Source organism: Lactuca saligna, chromosome 8, assembly GCF_052625555.1.
Source record: "Lactuca saligna cultivar CGN05327 chromosome 8, ASM5262555v1, whole genome shotgun sequence".
In the NCBI taxonomy this organism is placed as follows: domain Eukaryota; kingdom Viridiplantae; phylum Streptophyta; class Magnoliopsida; order Asterales; family Asteraceae; genus Lactuca; species Lactuca saligna.
This window is the reverse complement of record NC_136424.1, coordinates 181,884,781-181,909,515: the sequence shown is the minus strand read 5'-3', so window position 1 is coordinate 181,909,515 and position 24,735 is coordinate 181,884,781. Positions and strand designations below refer to the sequence as shown.

Below are 24,735 nucleotides of genomic sequence, written 5' to 3'. Positions count from 1 at the left end.
ATTTGCCGTTTCAAAAAAAAAAAAAAAAAAAAAAAAAAAAAAAAAAAAAACTAATATATTTGTTAAGTTGTTTACTTATATTATTAGGATTAATGTTATATTTATTAATTTTTTAATAATTAATGGTCCCCGATTAATCCCCGCCTAGCTGATTAATCCTTTGACCCTAGTTCACCGTCGAGCATTTTCTGCAACCTAGATAAAAAGATAAAGAGTACACACCTCCTCAAAGCATAGATGTAAAGAAATACACTTTCCACCATTGATTTCACTGTGTTATTTCATTCTTGAAAGTGAAGTTTGACCCATTGTCAATAAAGGGATTGAAAAATTTAAAGCTTCATAATTTGCCAAACATCGAAGGCGTTGAACATCAGGAGGTGCATCAAATGATAAGCGGTTTGCAAATGGTAAAATCCTTATGAACATGGCCATTTAATACATTAAAATATGATTAGATGATAAATAATAACGTAACAAAAACAAAATAATAATAAATAAATAAAACTTACTTTTCTTCTAGAAGCCTTGGAAGAACTATGTCCCTGTAGTACTGAACAGGTGCCCAAGCCTTTATTATGTAGTTGAAAACATTGGTCAAATTCCGATCAAACCTTTCCATTAGGTATCCAAGTACAATTTCAACTATTCGTGCATCATTTTCCAATGTTATAACAAAAAATTCTTCATCATATACGTCACTAAACTTACTGCAATACAACAAAAAAACACATAGATACTTTCAAATATATGTATATATAACATTAAGCAGTTACAATAATTAGTAAAAGATCAGGTTTAGAAACCTGGGATCTCTCCAAATGCTATGGAAATGAAAATTTAGAATGACTAGTGTCGTGTTAAGGTAGCCTGCCACAGCAACTGCATTGCAAATTTGGAGACATATAGAAGTTTGGAGGTGGCAAAACTCATTAAAATTTGTAACATCCGGATTTTGAGGTACTTGGCAATCATATTTTTTTGAGTAAATTATTGAAATTGTCCTTATGTTTTGGTTAAAATTTGTACGTTTGGTTCCTAACTTTGTTTTTGCACTCGAATCATCCCCGTGGTTTAATTTTTTTGCATTTTTCGTCCCTTACATACATAAAATTAGGGACCAAACATGTAATTTTGATCAAACCATAAGGATGATTTCAATAATTTACTCTACTTTTTTATGCTTAGGGTTGCCACGACGTGGTGAAGAACCACCACCACGTGGTGAATCAGGTTGAGATCGCATGTTTCATTAGGCCACCACGGCGTGGCAGCATGTTACCACGAAGTGGTGGTGGTCTGGTGGCAAAACCCTAACTTTCGGGTATTTAAAGGAAAGTGGGGAGACTAGGGTTGCCCACCTTCAGCCTCCGTCACTCTCAAACCCAACAACTCTAACCCTAAACCTCTTTGGTGCTCTTGTCCTCATGTTTGGTAGTCTTGGAAGCTCTTGAAGGAAGAAGAAGAAGAAGAAGAAGGAAAGTTTGAGCTAGGATCTATATCGGTGAGCTTAACAAATAATTTATCCAGACAACACTTAATCGAAAAAAAACAACACTTAATGGAAAAAAAGAGACAAGGCCTTAATAGGTTCATAAATTTCTGGATTTTTCTTATTGCTCTTATAACCATGTATCAACTTTGATATGTTGTTTACAACTTCAGAGTATTGATGTGAGAATCTTTAGAGTTATGTGCTTTAAATTATAACTTTTTTGTCTATGTTTTATCATAACAGAAATTTAACTAATCTTAATTAACTTTGGACTGCAGATAACCATAATATCTGTGTCTTGACTCGATCTAGATCTAAAGTTCAGTCCATTTTTCCGTGTAAGAAGGTAATAGTTACTGTTAAAAGAAAATCATAGTATCCGATTCATTCTGGAAAATTCAACTTTGCATGCAAATGAATTTTCAATTAAAACAATGTCAATTAATATAAAGCAATTTTCAATGCTATTATCAGGTAAATTTTCCAAAGTATAATGTCTCGACACATGACACACAAATATATGAATGTACATTGCTATTTCTTACATTCCAATTTCCATATCTATTTATTTATTACATTATTTTAATATTATTGACATGTGCTTAGTTTATGATTATAAATTATAAATGATTTAAGATATGTTATTATAAATTATAAAAGGGTTTTTGTTTGACATGTGTTGCCTATTAGAGCGAAAGAATTAGGGTTTTCGTATAAGTATCCGTACATCAAAGAAGCATTGAAAGCCATTTCAGCTCAAATGGTTGTAGTCTAACTGACAGCGATAGATCCATCACATTTTTTATTATTTTTGTGTCAAAAAAAGCAAAACCAAAAGAAGTTGGATACAAAATAATATTGAAAAATATCATCGTGCGTTAGTATTTGTATGGATTGTGTAACCAAAAACATAAAGATGCTGCATATGATGATTTGCTTTCTTGACCCGAAACTTTTATCTATGTTGTTTTAACTTTTTTATTTTGAAAAAAGTTTAAAAAAAAAAGTTAAATTTACCACGTTATGACTTTTACTCTTTATAAGTTTGTTTTTTTTTTATTGTGACTGATATTTAAAAGGTTTTATAGGTTTTAAACAGAAATCTGAATATACGAAATACTTGTCATGTTTCGAACTAATAAGTTAAAATTATGTTTTTTGTGTGATCTTGTAAACCCAAAAATGATCATACATAGAACCCCTATTTAAGGTTGAATCCTTTAAAAAAAAATCAACGCAACACAGCAAAACCTCAATGTTTTAAATGGTAAATTTGACTAATCTTTAAGTTTTCGTTTAAAGTTAAGTTACTTTACAAGTTAAAAGTCATCAAAGACTTGAGGGAAATTAATAAACATAGTTATGGTTCTCTTGACTCTTGATAGTTAACCCTTTAGCGAATATTTTCTTCCAGTAAAAGCTTGAAACTTGGCTTCTTCCTTTGTGGGTTCTTCCACTTTCTTCTCTTTAGCAGCTTCCTACACATCACAAAAAAAAATGGCGTTATGACCAAAATACTTACATTTATTTACCAAAAATAAAAATATAAATACTAATATTACCATATTGGTAACAAAATACAACTACATTCTTATCATTGCTAAACATTTAACAAAAAAAAAAAAAACACCTTTCGCTTTTGAGGGGCAGCAGCATTAGAATTAGAACCAAACACGAGTTTTCCCTGAGTCTGGCGGGAGCTAGAAGCGGCGGTAGGTCTTCCGCCGGAAACCGCCGGTTGTTTCCCTTTGGAGGTGGTGGAAACAGGCGGCGGTTGGTATGTCAAAGCCTTCCCATCCAACCTTCTCCCCGATCCTGTAAACGGGTTGAACTTTGGTTCCTCTGGTAGACTTTCTTCATCTGCAAGGATAAATAAATAAATAAATAAAAATTATTTACTATATTAATAAATAAATAAATAAAAAGTAAAGTACATTGCTATTTTCTACAACTTATCCTATGAAAGTTATACCTTGGGTGGATGATGATGATGAGAGAGGGAGCCTTTGTGGCTCCTTGTAATCAAGAGGAGGAGCAAAGTCAACCTCACAATCAGTTTCAATAATGGTGATTGCATTAGAAGGCTTTGATTCAACAATATCAATGTAATATTTCTTATTGTTATATGCCACCATAATGCTATCTCCTGTTGTTAAACACGAGAAGTTCCTAAGCGTCGTCTCTAATCTGTAAATCGAAAACAAAAAAAAAAATATTAGGGGCATTTTCGTAATTTCGAGGAACGGAAATCGGAATTGGAATCTGTCTTGAATAAATCGTGCGGTTGACTTACATTGCTTTTGGGTTGGAAATGTTGAGAAAGTCGGATGTGTGTGGTTGCAATTTTACATATGTACCCTTTGGAAGGGTCGTATTCTTTACTCTCACGAGATCCCCTTCTTGTAAAAGCAAATTTTCCATCATCTACATGAAGAAATGAGTCGAGAATTAAGGTATGTTCTAATTGTTGAAAAAAATAATAATAATAAAATAAAAAATAGAATGGATTTAAGAAATTCATACCCAATAAGGCATATATATTAAGCCTTCTTCTGCGATGAACTCCAAAACACCACAATGTGAGACTCTCTCAGTAGCAACATTGTGTAGCTCAAACAGCATTGGATAATCGATGTGAAGGGAAGCTGTAAAATGTAAATATAAAAGATTAAAAGCCATCAATATTTTATTAAAGCAAATTTGATATAATTATATAAAGAAAAATCTAATATTTATAAACTAACCAAGGCGATCAAGAGCAGAAGGAGGCATTATAACTGGAAAAGAAACAATAAAAATATTAGTATTTTCGCTAAAAGGCAAAATAAAAAAAATATTAAAATACAAAAAGAATCCACTCACTTTTGTCACCATTTTCTATGTGAGCCTGTGAGAAGAAAAAGATCAAAGGGTTAAAAATCATATAGATTGTTATCAAACATGACTTTACACTACTTTTTTCCTACATGTTATGACTTAATAGCATAGTTCTTTATTCATTAAGTCAAAAAGAAACATTTGATATATATAGTTTATCAAATTAAGTGAAAAAGAGAACTAATAATTATTAATAAAGCTTCCTAACCTTGTCAATGAAAGATGCAGGGTAACAGCGATATGTCTGTTCAAAGGATGTCCCATGATATCCATAATCAAAATACTGCATGAATAAAAATGTAATGAAGTTACATTAGTGATTAATAATACAATCTCCATTCGACAAAATCAGAAAGAAAAAAACACAATGAAGTAGTAAACACAACAAGAATTATAGAGTAGTAAACACAAAAAGAAATCAACAAGAACAGAAGAACATACCATGATTACTCTTCTGGCGAGACGAATCCAGCAACCTAATTGAAAAACAAAATCAGTGATTAGAGCAACACAAAACACAAATTCGAATTGGAATCGTTGGTCGTATTTGGTGATCGATTTTTCAGACTAAATCAAAGTCGATAGCTAAAATCGGAGTGATTCGATTCAGAATCCAGGATTACGCACACCTTAAGATCATTGAACAAAATTAATGCTTGACTACGGAAAAATCAAGAAGGAAAACAGTGTTACCGAATAAGAAAGTGTGAAGAGATTCGAATTTTTGCAGGAGATTTGGAGAGCAAAAGGCTTTGGTGAAAGAGAAAGGGTTGTTCGAGTTCGATAGAAATAGGTTTTGGGAGAAGGCAGAAAGGCTAAAATGCGCCGGGGTCGTAGTGTGCACGCAAAGTTTCTATGTCATACGTTTCCTAAACCTAAACCAAATAGAATTCCGTTAATTGGTTCTTTTCGTTTCTAGTTTCTTAGTAAAATTATCATTTTTTTTATTTTTTATCATAACAAAATAATAATGATCTATTTTATGGAAGGCATCATTTATTCATATCCCCGTTATACTAATCACTACCGGGTGATGCTAAGAAGATACTCCTTAAACACTCTATAATCATTTTTATAAAAAGTCAACCTATAATCAACTTTTTGTAATATTTTTTTCGGAAAACAATGCAATTTCAACCAATAAAAATATTTCAAACATTAATTATGGTTGTCTAAATGGTAAAATAGGGTGTCTTATTAGTCAACCCCATCACTACCCCTTAATAATTATTTTATAATAATTAGATTATGATGACATTCTTTTTACTAATTAATATTATTTTTAATAATTAGATTATGATTATATTTTTTACTAACATATTTATAATTAATAGTTTTTAATATATAATAATTAATATTTATAAATCTATTTACTAAAATATTTATTTATTTTATTTATTCCATAAATATGTTATTAAAAAGACTATTGTAATATTCTATGATTATTGAAAACTAAAACGATTAATTTTTACGGTACACAAATAATATAAAAAGATATGTAAGTAATAGTTTTCTATAACGTTTAATTTATGGTTTTTTTTTAAAACTATTAAATAATATTTTAATAAATAGTTTATAATAGTTTTCTTTAAAAATTATTTAAAAAATTGATAAATAAAAAAACTATTATAAATTATTTCATAAATGGTTATTGACGGCAAATAAAAAGATTATTTATTTTATTTGTGTAATCTATTAAAAAACTGTTATTAAAATTAGTGTTTTTGTGAAAAAAAAAATACATAAATTAAGTTAAATAATTTTTTGATAAAAAAATTGATGTTTATTATTTAAATTAAATCAATATATATATATATATATATATATATATATATATATATATATATATATATATATATATATATATATATATATATATATATATAAGGGTATAAAATATCATATCTTAAAAATAGATAGGTTGTTAATGTAAAACTATAGGTATAAATTATTTACGTTCTCTTAACCTTAGCAAAAAAGGATGTAACCTCCAAGAAAAAAAGTTAGGCAAATTTCGGCGAGTTCCATGCGTTTCCGGCGATGTTTCATGGCGGCTTTTAGCGATTTCCGTTGATCTTCATACGTCGATTGAAGATGCGTCTCTTTCTCTCCTTCTATCTACGACAGTGATGGCTTTAGAAGAGCTCCACACGTCGACTAATAGTTTTATTTAATATGTAAATAATTATTATTCATAAATCTATTTACTAAAATAATATTTATTTCATTTATTCTATAGATAATTTATTAGCGCTATTTTTATAAAATATGCGTAAATATTTGTGTTCAATTTTTTTTAAAAAAAAAGTTAAAACACGACACACCATTAATCTATTAAAATATATCATAAAAATTGATACTTTTTTTTAAAAAATAATAAATAAATAAATTATATTAAATAGTGTTTTGATAAAAAAAAATTGATTTTTTTTGTTAAAATAGATGAATATATATAGAAACTATAAAAGATATAAATATAAGGGTATAAAATATTATACTTTTAAAAATATAGATTGTTATTTTAAAGTTTTATTACTTCAGGCTTAAGTTTAGAACGAGAAAAAAAGTTATAAATACCACAAGTTGAATATTATATATATATATATATATATATATATATATATATATATATATATATATATATATATATATATATATATATATATATATATATATATATATATATATATATATATATATATATAAAACAGGTGGGTAAATTATAAACATATAAAAAAACAAAAAAAAAATAGAAGCCACAAATAAGTTTTATAAAGGTCAATAAAAAAAAGTTGTGAGCAATACACACCCGTGCATTTGCATTTTTATGGTCAATGATTAGTCTTAAATTTTGAAGAAAAAAAAAAAAGGAAGTTGCTGGTAAAAAGAAGGGAAAATGACTCTTGAGGGTAATTAACTTTTGTGTTTGTACTCATTTGGTCCATTTTCTTTTTTTTGTATTCAATATACCATCGAACTTGTTGTTTGCGTTCATCATAACCCTTTTGACCAGCTTTTGACCTGTGACAGCCTGTCAAAGGGTTATGGTGAACACAAACAACAAGTTCGATGGTATATTGAGTACACAAAAAATGAAAGGGACCAAATGAGAAAAAATACAACAGTTGGTTACCCTCCTAATTCATTTTCTATTTACTCATTTACAGCAAATCCCATGTCATCCCTTACTGATATTAATGACTTTATGAGATTCATTCTTGCTTCTCTTCAAAACATAACCCATGAAAGAACATTATTCATACATGTACAAGTTTGTAATGCACTTGAATATTTATTAGGGAAATATTGATTAAACAGACGCATTTCATGACTACATTTACATATCCAATCAAATGATTTATCGTATCATGGATTCTAGACAAGTCTACAAACGAGTGGAATCACAAGTGTTGTAATTTTTGAGTTTACTTAGCTTTAAAATCGAATTCATGGGATAAGATACAACATCAATATGTATAATATCATGCTGCTTTTGTAGACACGACACCATAATATACCTTGAGGTAAACATTTATACTGATAAATATATCTCTCATACACAGTCGTATCCTTTTGCAGAGACGTGTTGACAGCTAACCACAGTAAGCATAACGTAGACCATGTTTTAACAAGGTTACCCCTTTGAAACGCTCTTCATATACGTTATAGTCAAAGAAGGTTGCAATCTTTGATAATTTTGCAACTTTAATTTCATTTAACTTTTCGGGGAAAATGACTCATGAGGATAACCAACTGTTGAGTTCGTTCTCATTTAGTCACTTTCCTTTTTTTTTGTACTCAATATACCATTGAACTTGTTCTTTGTGTTCACCATAACCCTTTGACCGGCTATCACATGTCAAAAGCCGGTCAAAAGGGTTATGGTGAACACAAACAACAAGTTCGATGGTATATTGAATACAAAAAAAAAGGAAAGAGACCAAATGAGTACAAACGCAAAAGTTAATTACCTTTAATAGTTATTTTCCCTAAAAAGAAAGAAAAAATAGGAGTGTCAGTTTTATTAATTGGTTCAAAAATCTATTATGGTATAGGTATATAGTAAATTTAGTAAACTTTTAATAATTAAGGAGGTAAGGTTATAAAATATGGAGTATTAATAACGTTTCCCTTTATGGAAACATTTTTGTTTCCTAAATTTGTTTATCTTTTTGTAATTAAAAAAAAAAAAAAAAAAAAAACTTACCATTGTTTATGAAATACATAAATTTTACGAGAACTTTGTTGAAACTAAATAAATGTTTTTTTTTATTATTTTGCTTCTAATATCTTTAAATCCTATTTAACCGAATGGATAATAAATTTACAAAATAATAATATTAAGATTATTTTCTAATGGGGTGTGGGAGAAGGTTCTGTTGGGGAAATTCGAATTAAGGTTCTGAGAAATCTAGATAACAAACACGAATCGTGTAAACATTTTCCTTGTTTGATATTTCGATCCTATATGCCTTGGGTATCACGGAATCCAAACTGGGATAATTCCTGATGTAGCAATTCAGATTTTAGGCATAAAATCATAATCAGTTTTGAGAAGATGAAGAGAGAGTGTTATACGTTTTTTCTGTGTTTCAAACTGGAGCCGTTATCCTTGATTTATCCAACAACAGATAAATCAAAACAGTTTTCATCTTTCAAGAATGACAAATTAGACATTGTACTGTTTTTTTATAAAAAAAATCGAGGCGCTGCCCCGAACCCTGTCCGCGACTTGACACAGTTGATTAGGGTTCATTACTATCAATGTTTAGTAAATACAAGTGTGCACTCCCGCACCTCCTAACTTATATCATAACTAAAACATTATTCTTGAAACACTTGTTAAATCCACCACACTAAAATATATCTGGTGATAAAATCACCAACATGTTCATTGCGATTGTAGTTACGATTTGGGGTATTTGACAATGCTTAACCAAATTCCATTATTTCATAAAATGTTGATATGGTGTGTTGTACGTTCAACTATGGGATGGATCAATCTGAACACGGTGTAAGGATATTGAATTTTAAAATAGCAAACATGAATATCTAATTAGTATGAAGTTTTTTAACATAAAACAACATATTTTATTTATTTGTAACCAAAGAAGTTAAATACATATTAAAACATTACATTATTTAAAAATAAAAACAAAAAAAATGATCCAGATGTTTTTTTCTTCTTCAAAACATCATAAAACCTATTCAATTGACTCAATAAAAGCATTAGCAATAGACTTTTGTTCATATAAAATTGTTATTGTCGATCTCTGTGACAACCCAATATTTCAACTCTATATAATCGACCTAATAAGTCAAGTATTGTAACCACGCTCGTTATAATGAAATTAACTTCGAAAATAAAATATCCAAAAATCACTAATTAAATTATCTATTATGTTAGATGTCAACAAACCGTGATTGTACGTAAAAAGAACGTCCAGATCTGACTTCGTATAAGAAAGTTATAAATTTTTCAAGTTCGGCTTGGCAACGAACAACTAAAAACTCGAAACAGAGATCGAACAACTTTTGACCAGAATGACCTAAATGAGAATCGAAGGTCTCGACAATGGTTTTTCAACGGTAAAAAGTCTGGCAAAAACAGACGTCAGATAATGAAGTTATGAATTTTTAAAGAAATTTTCTTACTGCGACCTTTTAATAATAAATAATAAAAATAATTTCAAAATTTGCCGACAGAATCTAAACGAAAGTTGTAGAGTATAGTCTCACCTACGCGTGGATATAAAGAACGTCGAAAACGGAGTCCGTATGAAGAAGATATGAATTTTTGAAGTTTATTAAATATTAAAAATATATTTATATTATGAAAACTTCGGTATTATCCGAAGGCTGAGTCACGCAAGTACGCCCAGCATACACGAGTACGCCCAGCGTACTCGAGGCCTTGGCCTCGGATCATCCACGTCGCGCCCTATGCGAGGTTATGCCCCGTCCCATCCGGAGTCTGAAGCAGTCGAGGATGCGCTCATGCGTGACGCACGGGTACGCCCAGCGTACGCTCGTACGCCCCGCGTACGAGGGCGATTCACACCCCCTTTAAAAGGGATGAGAGGGTTCCGAAGAAAAGGGTCTTTCTCTCTCATTTCTCTTGCGTTTTTTGCCTCGTTTTCCGTGCCCGTGCTATCCCAGAGTCCCGATCACATTGCTCAAGTCCCGAGGGTCATTTGTGCTCCCAAGATTCCCGAGAATCCCGAGAAAATCCGCTTTCTCGAGTCGAAATTATGTCCGGTTTTCATCCCGCCTTCTCCGATCTTTCAAGTGAGTTCATACCCCTATAATTCACACTTTTAAATGTTTTATGAGTACTTTTACATGCTTTTAAGGGGGGGGGGGGGATACAAGTAAAACACTCGATTATTATTGTGTGTTATATAAAGTTTCACTATACGTGTTTTATCAACGGAATCATATGTGATTTATAACTATTATAGGGAAACTCTCATATGTAAATTATACCACGAAAACATTTTATCTTTTGAAATAAGAAATTGATTTATGTATTTATACAAATCAGACACTTTGCTTATACTATATTTATGTGTGTCGGTTTTGGCACTACAAAAACTACACTTTTCATAACAAGTGAGCATTTTCACTAAGGGTTTATTATACAAACGAAACGAACTTTCAGGAAACTATAATAGGTATTGTTTTACGAGAATACTACGAACTTTTACATACATGGAAATACTATTTCAAGAAGCTACTTTCATATACAATAACAAACGAACATTTTCACACGTAAATTTGTTTTATACTAAGTTTTGTGAGACATTAAACTTCACGTACGCACGAGTACACATTTCAAGTCCTGTATTATATACCAGAATCCCTTGGAGGGGGAGCATGGTGTTTGTGTATAGATCTATACGGGATTGACAACCCCGCACCCTGACTGTTAGCTACAGTACACCATTTGGAGTGACAAACGTCAGAACATTCCAACGCCTGAAGAACGTTGTGTATAAGCATTCCTTGTCAATAGCATGGTTATAAAACTCACATAGAGTATTAAAAACACATTGATTTACGGGGTTTTCAGATAAAATGGAGGTTTTATACGTACATAAGTTCATTTATTTTATGCATGAAAAACCCAATTGTGATATAAGTTTGGAACTTCTACCACTAATCATAGATGGGAAAACATCAACTTTTTAACATATATTGTTCTTGATTTAAAGCTACGTTTATACTAGTAGGAAATATGGGATTTTCTAGAGACTAACAAACAAAAACGAAGCATTTCATTTTCATACAAATACTATCATTAAATGCTTATGAAACTCACCAGCTTTAATGCTGATCTACTCTTTCAAAACTACTTGTATGTCCCAGGGACTCAGTAATTACAGGTACTAAACAGCTTTTGAAGAAGGAACGCTGCGGCACTAGTTTAAATTCATATTTTGGCATCATGTTGTAATTGGTTTTGAACATGTACTCTTTTGAACAATGTAAAATTTCAATTATATATATGATGGTTGTATTGCTTTCTTTACTATGTATTCATTTGTTACGATACCACATGAAGTCATCCGCCCCCGAACGTTTCCGCCGTTCCGGTTTGGGGGTGTGACAGATTGGTATCAGAGCAATGTTTATAGTGAACTAAGTATATCGAACCTCATAAGATATACAAACTATAAATGCTTAGGGACTCAAAGTCTCTGACAAAAGTTTTCACACCTAAAATCCTTATTTCATTTAAATAGATTATTTTAGGTCATGAAAATACAAATACATGCATACAACGACATATTTTCATGATGAGAACTATACAAAAAGTATTAAGACGAGTTGGACACTACGATTAGTTCTCGAGATATGTAATCAAATTTGGGACGAATATAGTCTGATCAACTATATTTATCCGAAATTAGACTAACGTATATCGAGGAATGATCGTAGTGAGCAACAAGTCAAAACTTACCAAAATGGACACTAGTATCAAACATACAATTTAAATACTATAGGAGTATTTGGTGCATAAAATAGATTAATTAGTGTTACATGTTTTCAAGTTTTGTTCAAATCTCATAACCCTATTCTCGTATAGTCAAATGGTTGGATTTCACCCAAAAGGGGACCCCTACTACCCGAACAAGGGCAACGGAGGATTGGTAGAGGAGGACCCGGAAGAGGACGAAGAACCTATCGAGTTGGATGATGGGGATGACTCTGGTACAGACTCGGAACCAGAAGTAGTTAACCCTCCAGCCATTATGAGGAACTTCCAGGGACCGACTCCCGTTTGGGGAAGTGACCTCACCCATTGGAGCCAACAACAAGGGATACGCTCTCCCTAAGGTATGTGTCGAAACTTCTACGACATCAGGGACGGAGGTTCAGCCAACCGAGCACTTCCGGTCATGGTAGGTAAACTGGCCAACCAGTCCTATCAATCGGGGATCCAAGAAAATCGAATCCGCGAAGTCAACGTGGAAGTACAAGTTCACACGGCCGACATCCGTCGTCTGGATATGTTGGAAAATGACACCCACCTCCGCGCCGATGCATTCCAAACACAAATGAATGCAGCTCTCACAGAGTTGAGGGAACAACAAGCCGCCTTCGATAGGCGTCTTATGGAGTCAAAACAATCGGATGTGGAGTCAAGCTCCAAGCGCAACACACGTTGCAAGTAGTACTTGCAAAAACCTCAAATTTTGTTATAAGATAGGACCTCGGCTAAAAGTTCTTACTTTCTAAAAATTCTTGTAATCGGAGACCCTTTTAAGGGTCAATTTTTCGTGATCGTTGTATCATCTATTATATTAATATAATTCTCACGCTATTATTACTACGTTTAGTATCTCGTTCAATCTTTAAAACATTATGGAAAAACGATACGCTTGTTCATATATTCAAATTTACTAATAATCTTCGTTCTTCTATCTTTGAGACTCATGATATCATCTGATGTTGAACTATAGCAATTTAGTTCATGAGACACATACAATTTCTATACTATGGACTTCTTACCCTTGTCTTTTCAATCTTTAGTTGAAGGATGCCTCCGCGTAGAAATCCGAGACGAAAAAACGGTGGGGAAACACCGATACCACTACCACCTCACCCTCCTCAATTTGATGTTGTCATGTTCCAGGCAACAGTCACCGTAGCTGTAGCAGCTGCCATGTCACAGATCAATACCCCTGTTACTATTGGTTCAGGGATTGGCATACATCCTTCCAACCATGGCGATAGTTATGGGCAACCCCGAGAGTGCACCTATAAAGACTTTACGAATACTAAACCCCGGGTGTTTAATGGAACGGGTGGTGTGATGGTTTTAAGACAGTGGATTGAAAGGACGGAATCAGTCTTTGAAATCTGCTCCTGGCCCGAGCACAACAAAGTCAAGTTTGCAACTTACGCGCTTACTGATATGGCTTTAACTTGGTGGAATGGCCTGTTGGGTTTTGAGCAATCTAACACTTCCTAAGTGTGCATGCAACCCTAATAAACCTTGGATCTATGTTTGTCTAAATACATGCAAAATAATAATTTTCCAAGGTTTATAACCTATCTAACATGGCATGGGGAACATTTCAACATAAAAGAGTTAGAAGAGATTACATACCTTTTGGTGAGTTTGGTTCTAAGGAGTTTGAGGGCCAAGCACCAATAGTGTGAATGCCTCAAATGGAATCACAAACACCACAAACTCTTGGAAAACTTTGAGAGAGTATACACCTTGTATAAAATCGGCCACACACATGCACACACACACTAGTTCACTAGTTTTCTCTTAGGCTCCATTTCATGCTCCATAAGCATGCTTATATAGTGTGCATGGTTAGGGTGAAACCCTAATAACCCATGTCTTTTCCTTTTCCAATGATCCATGGGTTAAAAGCTCCATGGATCATCCATGGACTTCCACATAAGCCTAGCCCATTAACAAATGAGTATTAGCCCACACTATATAAAACAAATAGCCCATAATTTAATTAGTATTCCTTTTAATCTCTAAATTAATTCATAATTAATAGACTAAAACTAATTAAATAACGTAACTTCATATTAATATATTATAACTCATAATATATTAATAAACATATGTGTATAACTCTCATAAAATTATCCATAATAGTTTGGATGAGATGCAACCCAAATGGACCATGCCGGTCGGGTCAAGTATATACCAAATAAGTTATGGACTTAGACACCTTATCCAACAGACTCCCACTTGGATAAGTCTAATAACTATATTTGCCTATAACTTCAGGAACCAACCAACAGTCGTAGCTCTCGAAAACTCCCTCGAACAATGAAGACTCTGTCGAACTATGAAGCACCATTTTAGATAAGTGATCACATAATCCTCTGTTCTCATGATATCAGCCGGACAAACACATGGAACTATGTCTTGCTTATTGTCTAGCAGTTGTTTCTCGATTTTCCGATTTGTTTGACGAAGAACCTCACTGAACACATCGGTTTAGTCCTGACCAGGCCTGGTACATGGGTCAACACAAAATCATCGAGGGGCCTAGATATCGCTTCTATTTCTAGAAGGAACAGATAAACTTCGACTGATATGCTTGTTCTACTACTTATTGAATTGTACACAAAGGCACGTTTTATAACATCAAGTTACTGATGCGTTTACGTGCAATCAATGCACAACCAACTCATAGGTAACAACTCATATCTCTAGGTTTAAAGATTTATATGATGTTATCGTCTCACGATCACCCGAGATAAATTCCATGAAGTGATACAAGTGAGCGTGGGTTTATACCAATACTCATAACTTATGAGTACTCATGAATGTTGCAGCAACCATTGCCATGTCTAAACACCTTTAAGGCATCTACAAACCCAATTCATGACAATCTTGATTCATACCTACTTCCGACGTATGATCGATTGTGGAGGTTTGAATAAATTAATTATTCTGGAAGTCAAAACATGCAAAACTAAAACAATAGTAAATAATTGACAATGATAATAACACTTTACTCATAAATAAATCACAAATTTTATTCATCATCAAACGTCGATTACATTTTACAAGTTTCAGGAAAACTATCTAATCTGTAAAACTAATATCGTCCCTCAGCCCGATGCGTCTCGCATGCTGAAAATGCTTAACCCTCGTCAGTCCCTTCGTAAGGGGATCTGCAGGATTCTCATCCGACGATATCCTCCTTGTCACAAGGAGTCCTTCTTCAATCTTGTGTCTTATGAAGTGATATTTTCTGTCAATGTGTCGGGATCTGCCATGATCTCTTGGTTCCTTGGCTAAGGTAACCGCACTATTGTTGTCACATAAAATCTCTATAGGTTCCTTAATAGCTGGTACAACTCCAAGGTCTCCGATGAAGTTCTTTAGCTATATCGCCTCCTTCGCTGCTTCACTCGCTGCTATATACTCTGATTCACAAGTCGAATCAGCCACCGTCTCCTGCTTGGAACTCTTCCAAGAAATTGCCCTTCCATTTAAGGTAAAGATCCAGCCCGACTGAGAGCGGAAATTATCCTTATCAGTCTGAAAACCAGCATCACTATACCCTAATATTCTCAAGTCATCACAACCACCAAGGGTAAGGATCCAATCCTTAGTCCTCCGCAGGTACTTGAGAATGTTCTTTACCGCGGTCCAATGAGCCTTGCCAGGGTTCCCCTGATACCTGCTGACCATGCTCAAAGCAAATGCCACATCAGGACGGGTACAAGTCATAGCATACATGATCGAGCCAACTGCGGAAGCATATGGTAATTGGCTCATCTCAGCTATCTCTGCCTCTGTACTCGGACTCTGAGTCTTACTCAGTTTGGTATTGCTTTGGATCGGTAAATCTCCTTTCTTGGAATTCTCCATGTTGAACCTTTTCAACACCTTATCCAAGTAGATACTCTGACTAAGTCCAATTAGTCTTCTACTCCTTTCTCTTAATATCCTTATCCCTAGGATATAGGTAGCCTCCCCTAGGTCCTTCATAGCAAAGCACTTCCCAAGCCAGGACTTAACCTCCTGCAAGGTTGGGATGTCATTTCCTATGAGTAGTATGTCATCCACATACAGTACCAAGAAGCTAACTATACTCCCACTAGCTCTGACATACACGCAAGACTCATCTTCGCTTCTCGAGAAGCCAAACTCTTTTACCTTCTCATCAAAACAAAGATTCCAGCTACGAGATGCTTGTTTTAATCCATAAATGGATTTCTCAATTGCATACTCTATTAGGGTACTCTGCATTGACAAAACCCTCTGGCTGATTCATGTACACATCCTCAGCCAACTTTCCATTAAGGAAAGCGGTTTTGACAGCCATTTGCCATATTTCATAATCATGAAATGCTGCAATGGCTAACATAACCCTAATAGACTTAATCTTTGCTACCGGCGAAAAGGTTTCATCATAATCAACACCTTGAGTTTGAGTAAAACCCTTCGCAACCAGTCGAGCCTTATAAGTATGCACTTTTCCTTCCATGTCTGTCTTCTTCTTGAAGATCCATTTGCACCCGACTGTTTTACGGCCTGGTACATTGTCAACCAAGTTCCAAACTTGATTGTCATACATGGACTGTATCTCGCTGTCCATAGCCTCCTTCCATTTAGCAGACTCCGGGCCTGCCATGGCTTCCTTAACACTGCTAGGTTCATCCAAATTTACTAGTGTACTATCACTAAGAAACGTATCACCTTCCGTAGTAATATGAAAACCATAATAAAATGAAGGTGTGTTCCTAACCCGTGTGGAACGCCTCAGAGGTACAGACTCGTCAGCTGGATCAACAGGAGTTTCCTCCTCAGGTTGATTGCTAGTGTCTGAGGTTCCTTCACCAATTGATTCTTGAATTTCTTCAAGATCAATCTGCCTCCCACTGTCTCCTTGGCTTATAAATTCTTTCTCGCGAAAGATCCCTCTTCGTGCTACAAAGACCACATTATCACTGGGTCTGTAGAAGAGGTAACCGAAGGATTTCTGTGGGTAGCCGATGAAAATACACCTTTCACTTCGGGGTTCAAGCTTATCATGAGTTTCACGCCTCACGAAGACTTCGCAACCCCAAATTTTGATGTGGTCCAAATTGGGAACCTTCCCAGTCCACATCTCATGAGGTGTTTTGGTAACCTTCTTTGTAGGGACTAGATTAAGGATATGGGCGGCAGTCTCTAAGTCATACCCCCAAAAAGAGATTGGTAACGAAACTCGACTCATCATAGAGCGAACCATGTCCAACAAGGTTCGATTACGCCTCTCAGCTACACCATTCAGCTGTGGTGTCCTGGGAGGAGTCAATTGTGAGACAATCCCACACTCCTTAAGGTAGTCAAGGAACTCGGTACTAAGATACTCACCACCTCGATCGGATCAAAGCATCTTAGTGTTCCTGCCCAATTGATTTTCTACTTCCTGCTTGAATTCCTTAAACCTTTCAAAGGTTTCAGACTTATTTTTGATTAAGTAGACATACCCATATCTACTAAAATCATCAATAAAAGTCACATAATACCGATTAGCATCCCTTGTGGCGGTTTTGAATGGCCCACATACATCAGTATGTATTAGATCCAACAAACCTTCACTCCTCTCACAAGTTCCAGTGAAGGGTGATTTTGTCATTTTTCCAAGTAGACAAGATTCACAACTATCATCTGATTTGAGGTCAAATGATTCCAAGACTCCACTCTTTTGGAGTTGGCCTATGCGTTTCTTGTTTACATGTCCAAGACGACAATGCCACAATGATGCTTTATCTAGGCTAGTAGAAGAATCAATATACAACACATTATTTCCTAAGTTGTCCACAATCGACACAGTTTCATACACACCATCACAAGGTAATGCTTTAAAATAAAACACATTATTAAAGAAAGCATTAATACCACCACATTCATTATCAAACGAAAAGGTAAAACCTTGTTTGTACAAAGCATGAAAAGAAATAATATTCCTCGCCATTTCAGACGAGTACACACATTTATTCAAATCTAATTTTAACCCATTATTAAGCAACAAAGTATAAACTCCAATCTTGGAAACAGGTAAAGCCTTCCTATTCCCCATGATTAAGTTTATCTTCCTGTGCTCCACATCCTCACTTCTTCTTAGGCCCTGCAAATCAGAACATATGTGAATACCACATCCTGTATCAAGCACCCAAGAGTTAGAATATGTTGAGTAATTAGACAATATAGTGTAAATACCTGCATAGGTGGGTTTCACTTTCCCATCCTTTAGATCCTGCAAGTACTTAGGGCAGTTTCGCTTCCAGTGTGCCTTTTCATGGCAATAAAAGCATTCAGCATCCTTGGGAATGGCAGAAGGAGTGACAGAACCGTTCTTAGTCTTTGATGAGGAGCCTTCAAGAGACTTTCCCTTGGTACCCTTCGAAGGGTGCTTCCTCTTTTTCCCTTTGCCTTGCCTAATAGCTAAAACAGGGGTAGAAGTTGGAGTAGGAGTGGTAGAGGTAACAACCGCTTTACCCTTAAGACCGGTTTCAGCGGTCTTCAAGAGTCCTTGAAGCTTGCTTGTAACAGTCCGAAATCTCAAGTATTGTTAAAATTACATTTTGGGGTGTTTTAAAGGGGGGACTCGGCGAGTTGGAGCCAGACTCGCCGAGTAGGATCGCAGACCTGGTCGCGGGTTCGCGACTGGACTCGACGAGTCAGATAGGGACTCGGCGAGTCTGCGCTGTTTAGCGAAAACCCTAGCCGTTTAGGTTTGGGACGTATATAATGAACTTATAGGCCATCATTTTCCGTCTTTAGCCTACTGAGAAGAACCCTAATCGGTTGTGTGCATCTGGAGCAAGGATTGAAGGCCATTGGTGGTCTTGAAGAAGTTATTGTGCAAGGAAGAGAAGGGTTTGGCTAAAGGAACAGCAAGGGAATCACATTATGAGGATTGGAGATACAGAGAACACATTATCCAGGTAAGGATTCGTGTATACTCTGCTATGGTGATGTATTTAGAGAATTAGGGTTTATGGAACCCTTTTATGGATAGAATGAATGTTACCCTTGTTCCCCAAACGATTGTAAACCTGTATTAGGACCCTTGGAGGTCCAGAATATCCCATGTCTGTGCATTTCGGGAATTGGTGAAGGTTTTGGATTGAAATCCTTATGCCTTAGATCAACATGTAAATTATAAGTCTTGGGGTGTATCATGAGCACCTAAATGAAGACCTTATGTAATGGACCAGTCGAGGAAGACCAGACCTATGAATGGTCGGAGCAGTTATGACCTTAGGAAGCAGTTTGCGCGACTGCATGGCATGGACTCGCCGAGTCAGATGAGCAGACTCGGTGAGTAGCTTGAAGAATAACTGGGACTCGTCGAGTTGTTCATCAGACTCGGCGAGTGGAGTCGGGGTGGCCCCGCGATTCTTCCAGGAGTAACTCGTCGGGTCAAGGAGGATACTCGACGAGTAGAATGGAAACCTTAGAGGATTGGAGGACGACTAGACTCGCCGAGTCGCCAGAGTACTCGCCGAGTCCGGTCGAGTTGACCGTGGACCGTTGACCAGAGTTGACCTATGTGTAATTTCTTAGGGTCAGTTGTCTTGAAAGATAAAAGTATTAATCAGAGAGCACATTATCCAGGGAGCTTGAAGCTCGGCGGATCAAGTGCAAGTGATTTCAGGAGTTGCTAATTTCCAGTATCCACGAGGTGAGTCTTCTCACTATACTGTACCCGGAAGGGTTTGACTGTGTGACTGGAAGGTCGGATATGATATGTGTTATAAGTGCTATACATGGAAAGGTAATTGCTATGCGTGCTATGTATGTTATGTGGGCCGGAAGGCAGTATGTTATGTGACCGAAAGGCCGGGTATGATATATGATATATGTGCTATATGTGTTAGGATAAATGTATTATGTGTTGTGTATGTTTATGGGCCGGAAGGCAATATGTTATGGGCCGGAAGGCAATATGTTATGGGCCGGAAGGCGAATATGTTATGGGCCGGAAGGCATTTATCTCATGGGCCGGAAGGCGTTGCTTTGGGGACCGGAAGGTCAGGGCCTGGAAAGGTGTATGTGCGTAAGTTGTATATTGGGGAACTCACTAAGCTTCGTGCTTACAGTGTTTTGTGTTATGTTGTTTCAAGTTCTTTCAGTAACACGGGATGGCACCGGCTCGATTGTACACACCAGAGAAAGAGTTACCTTTGGAGGATCCTGGTTTTCTATTCAAGTGAAAATGGAACTATGTTTTGTAATTCAAATATGAATAAGATTTTAAACAAGTGTTTTAATATTAAATTTATTATTTAAATGAAAATTTTGCCTTGAAAATCACGGTGTTACAAATTGGTATCAGAGCCTTGGTTTGAGGGATTCGGATACGCCTTCGGGTAAATCTGGACTCAAACTGAGGAAGTAAGAAAAAGTTTTCAAATAAATAGTTTTCTAAAAGTGAATAAGAGTTCAAAGAGAAAGCAAGAAAGAGCAGTGTGTACAATCAGCCAGAGCCAAACGGTGATTTCCCAAAATACCCTTACTTTTGTGTTATGAAATATCTATGATGCACTTTATGAGATATTATTGCATGCTAGAGACAGGCTAGGTATTTCATATCTTAGGACTAGAGTGGCCTGATTTGTGATGCCTTAGCCTAGGGTTTGTTGTTATATGTGCGTTATGCTTTTGTGTGTATGTGATGAGTGAGGGTATCTAGTTAGAACGCACGAGGGGTAGAGCTACAGAGTTCAGTGGTACTTCCAAGGATGAGCCGAGAAGGTGGAGCTATCACAGATAGGGAGTCCTATGTATTCTTCGATGCTCGAATGCTGCTTGCTTTGTGCTTTGTGGAATTCTCGATGATGGGAGTCAGCTACTAAGTGAGTATGACGATATTCAGGAGGTAGATGGCTAGCATCATTAGGAGCTCTTCAGCAGCTGATAGCAAAGAAGTGGGAGGACGGCGGAAGGGACTAGGGAGTAAACCTAGCCAGATGAGTGCGCAAGTAGAGTAGAGGATTTCGCTGGGGAGCAAGCACGCGCGATGGGATTGGTGAAAGAGCAGGTCGATCAGCTACTTAGGAACTCTGGGATGGTCCGTGTGGAAAGTATGGGTAGATGTGGCAGGTAGTATGGGCCCGTACTACTGAAAGCAGAGGACCCATACTTGATACAGGGAGCATTCTGAAGGTCCTAAGGAACGGGATGAGGAGTGATGTTATGGTCCGGGTACCATACATCGGAACAGATTGAGGATAGATGCTGTGGTTCGAGTACCATACATCGGAGCGGATTGCGGAGTGATGTTATGGTCCGGGTACCATACATCAGAACAGATTGAGGATAGATGTTGTGGTTCGAGTACCATACATCGGAGCAGATTGAGGAGTGATGCTATGGATCGGGTACCATACACCGGAGCAGATTGAGAAGGGATGTCATGGGATGAGTACCATGGTTCGTAGTGGATGATGCTTGTGACTATCTTGTTATCCGGTCATGATCGATGAGGTAGAGATCGGATGCTATGGGTTTTAGGCCTGTAGACCATGATTGAGTATGGAGAGGCGTTCCTCGAGGGGAAAGGCGAGTGCCTATCAGAGTATTTTGGTAAGGAGTTAAAGGCAGAGGAAAATTTCGGTTGAGTCGAGCAATCAGTCGATAGAGGAGGGGTCACCTTCTAGGTGGGTGGTGCCATTATGTTCGTGTGCAAGACACGAGAGGTCTGATGCTTCAGTTTTGGATTGGGAATACACCCTGCAGGTTGTTATCGATAATGATTTCCCTCAGAGTATCAGGTAGCAGGTGTACCGCGAGGCAGGGACTTATCGTGAGCAGACATTCAGTTGGGACTGAGGTAGTCAAGGACCACACCACACCTAATTAGGAATAGTAGGTTGTGTCATAGTGGTAGCAGTGGGGAGTTCAGTCGAGTTTTGCAGTGCAGAGAGTTTTTGTCTATGTTGGGAGTGGGTCCCTGTCCTTGGGACAATTCCGGGTTGGAACATTGGTTGATGAGTTGAGGTGAGAGGAACGATGATTTTGCGGTGCAGTCTATGAGCCAGAGATGTTATCGAGCAGTTCAGATGCTTAGTGTTAGATTGGTATGGGATTTGGAACGATTAGAGGCAGTCGTGATGAGAAGTTCTTGGAGAGTTAATCAGAGGTTCAGGGTATAGAGGGTTGATTGACTTCCTTAAGGAGGGAATTATCGGGCGTTGCATAGCACTTCCTCGGAGCAGGTGCGATTTTGCTGGTGAAAAATAGTCGTGGGTTGGTTGAGTGCTAATTGGTGATGGTTCGAACTCTAAGTGGGGGAGAACCGGGTGCAGTATGTAAGAAAGTAAAGATTTGTCAAGAGTGGTTATAAGTGAAGTATAGAGATATGCTGTAAGAAAACATGAGACCAGAGGTGTCAGTGATCGAGAAAAAGGGTCAGAGTGAGTTAATGCGGGAAGTACTCGAGGAGGAGAACGAATGTATCCATGATAGGTGTTTGGTGTCGTTGCAAGTAGATAAAGAATGATTGGGTCGGTATGCGCATCCTTGTTTGGATTTTGAGTGTCGGGGAAAAAGGGATTCGGAGGATTATCAGCATATTTCGTAACGTCGGCGTTATCTCGTATTCCAATCGAGAAGTTAGATGCACCGAAGTTGTAAGGTGGGAAAAATATAGATTTAATTATGGGTTCAGAAGGAATGTATTTTGTGTTTACATGATGTTTGGGGCAGGAGACCAGTGGTTGTGGCAGTATTCTGGGATATCCGGGTATGATATCTTTATTTCGGAGTTACTCGTGAATCTTGAATTGAATCGACTTGTGGTATATCAAGTATCTATGAATCCAGTAGGAGCCCTCGAGTATGGAAATTCAGGGAGATTATTTGAAAGAGTGGATTTTCGCAAAGGTGGGCATTTGTTATGTTGATTGCCTCCAGGGTCTGTGATGGATATTCGAGTCGCAGTACTCACTAGTCAGAGGGTGTTGTGATACTGCGTGGAGTTGCAGTACTCACTAGATGGCAAGAGAATTTCGACGTTGGAATATTTTCGAGCAGTGTATGAGGTGGAAGAGTTTCGAGTTTGGGTAGCCCTGGTATTGAGTTTTTGGAGCTTGGATGTTGAGTCGGGGGCGAGACGGGGGTCTCCGTCTCTATCGGGAGATGCGGTGAGATACGCAAGGAATACGCGCAGCAGTAACCACAGATTTGAGTCGAGACGATCCTCGGTTGGATTATATTTTCTCGCACGAGGAAAAGAGGATTTGGTGACTTGCGTGTCACTGGGTCGGGATAGTGGTCACGGGGAGAAAAGTTAGTGGGATATTTGGATCACGATTTGGGTGACCGTTGGGGGCTCAGATGTGGAGCCAAAAGTTGAACTGGTACTCAGTCTTGAAGAGGAACATGGGAAATGAGCTTATCATGATGACATCTGAGGACACTTTAGAGAGGGTGAACAATTCAGACACTCGAAGACATGCTTCGGGCATGTGTATTAGATTTCGGAGAAAGCCGCGGTACGTATTTATCATTGGTTGAGTTGTCCCATATCAACAGCCATCATTAGTGCATTGGTATGCCGCCCTTTGAGCTGTTGCATGGAAGGTGATGTCGGACCCTCATTCGCTGAGGAAAGGTAATGCATGGACCCGAGAGTCCTTGCGAGCAGATCCAGAGCATGTGTAATACATGGAGTAGTGGCAAGGTTGTCAAGCGGATTTCCCTAGGTAAGGGAAGAGAAAGGTATGTTGGGGCTAGTGCAGCATGTGTATGTGTTTGCAAGAGGAGAACTCGTGAGAGTTGCTCTGAGAGTGAGAATGGATCTCGCAGTCGTTCCGAAATGGATAAAGTGGACTTTGGATCGGGGATCCGGTGATTCATGGTTTCCTAACCCTTATGAGTCGAGTGATCGTGGAGATTTGGAGCAGAGTTGCATTGTGGGTAATTCTCGGTTACAGGGAGTGGTGGGCAGTACAGAGATCGTGCTTTAGTCGACAGAGCAGATTCAGCGGGTTAAACAGAGGTTATTGATCGCCTAGAATTGACAGGAAAGTTATGCAGACAGACGCCGTTACGAGCATGTATTTCAGGTCGGCGACTTCGTACTTCTGACGGTCTCTCCTTGGAAAGGGGTGATTCGATTCAGGAAGAGGGGCAAGTTGGGGCCCCGGTATGTTGGGTCTTTTCGTCAAAATGCGAGGGTAGGACGGGTGGCCTACCGTTTGGAGCTGCCAACGGAATTGGGATGGATCCATGACACTTTTCATGTGTCGCAATTGAAGAAGTGTATAGCCGATGAGTCAGCAGTGGTTCCACTAGAGAACAATTAGGTGGATGCGAGCCTGAGTTACGCTGAGAGGCCAGTGGCCATCAGGGATCGGAAGGTCAAGGTTCT

The 24,735-nt window shown here is 37.0% G+C and overlaps 1 protein-coding gene and 1 pseudogene across 2 annotated transcripts; both read right to left on the bottom strand.

Moving 5' to 3' along the window:
- Nucleotides 1–276: 276 nt before the first annotated feature.
- On the bottom strand, nucleotides 277–1,246 carry LOC145010355 (protein ESMERALDA 1 pseudogene; annotated as a pseudogene).
- A 1,505-nt stretch (nucleotides 1,247–2,751) lies between these two features.
- Nucleotides 2,752–5,205, bottom strand: LOC145012663 (ubiquitin fusion degradation protein 1 B-like). 2 transcript variants are annotated; one of them, XM_078971459.1, is made up of 10 exons: nucleotides 5,066–5,205; nucleotides 4,814–4,848; nucleotides 4,581–4,655; nucleotides 4,358–4,382; nucleotides 4,240–4,272; nucleotides 4,019–4,140; nucleotides 3,789–3,919; nucleotides 3,468–3,682; nucleotides 3,126–3,355; nucleotides 2,752–2,973 (listed from the first exon to the last, which is right to left on the bottom strand). In XM_078971459.1, exons 2-10 carry the CDS (start codon nucleotides 4,814–4,816, stop codon nucleotides 2,881–2,883), a joined length of 927 nt encoding a protein of 308 aa, XP_078827585.1. In that variant the 5' UTR covers nucleotides 4,817–4,848; nucleotides 5,066–5,205; the 3' UTR covers nucleotides 2,752–2,880. The 2 variants fall into 2 exon arrangements, with proteins under 2 accessions (XP_078827585.1, XP_078827584.1); XM_078971458.1 differs by lacking the exons at nucleotides 4,814–4,848; nucleotides 5,066–5,205 and having other exon boundaries at nucleotides 4,581–4,661.
- Between the last annotated feature and the right edge of the window lie 19,530 nt (nucleotides 5,206–24,735).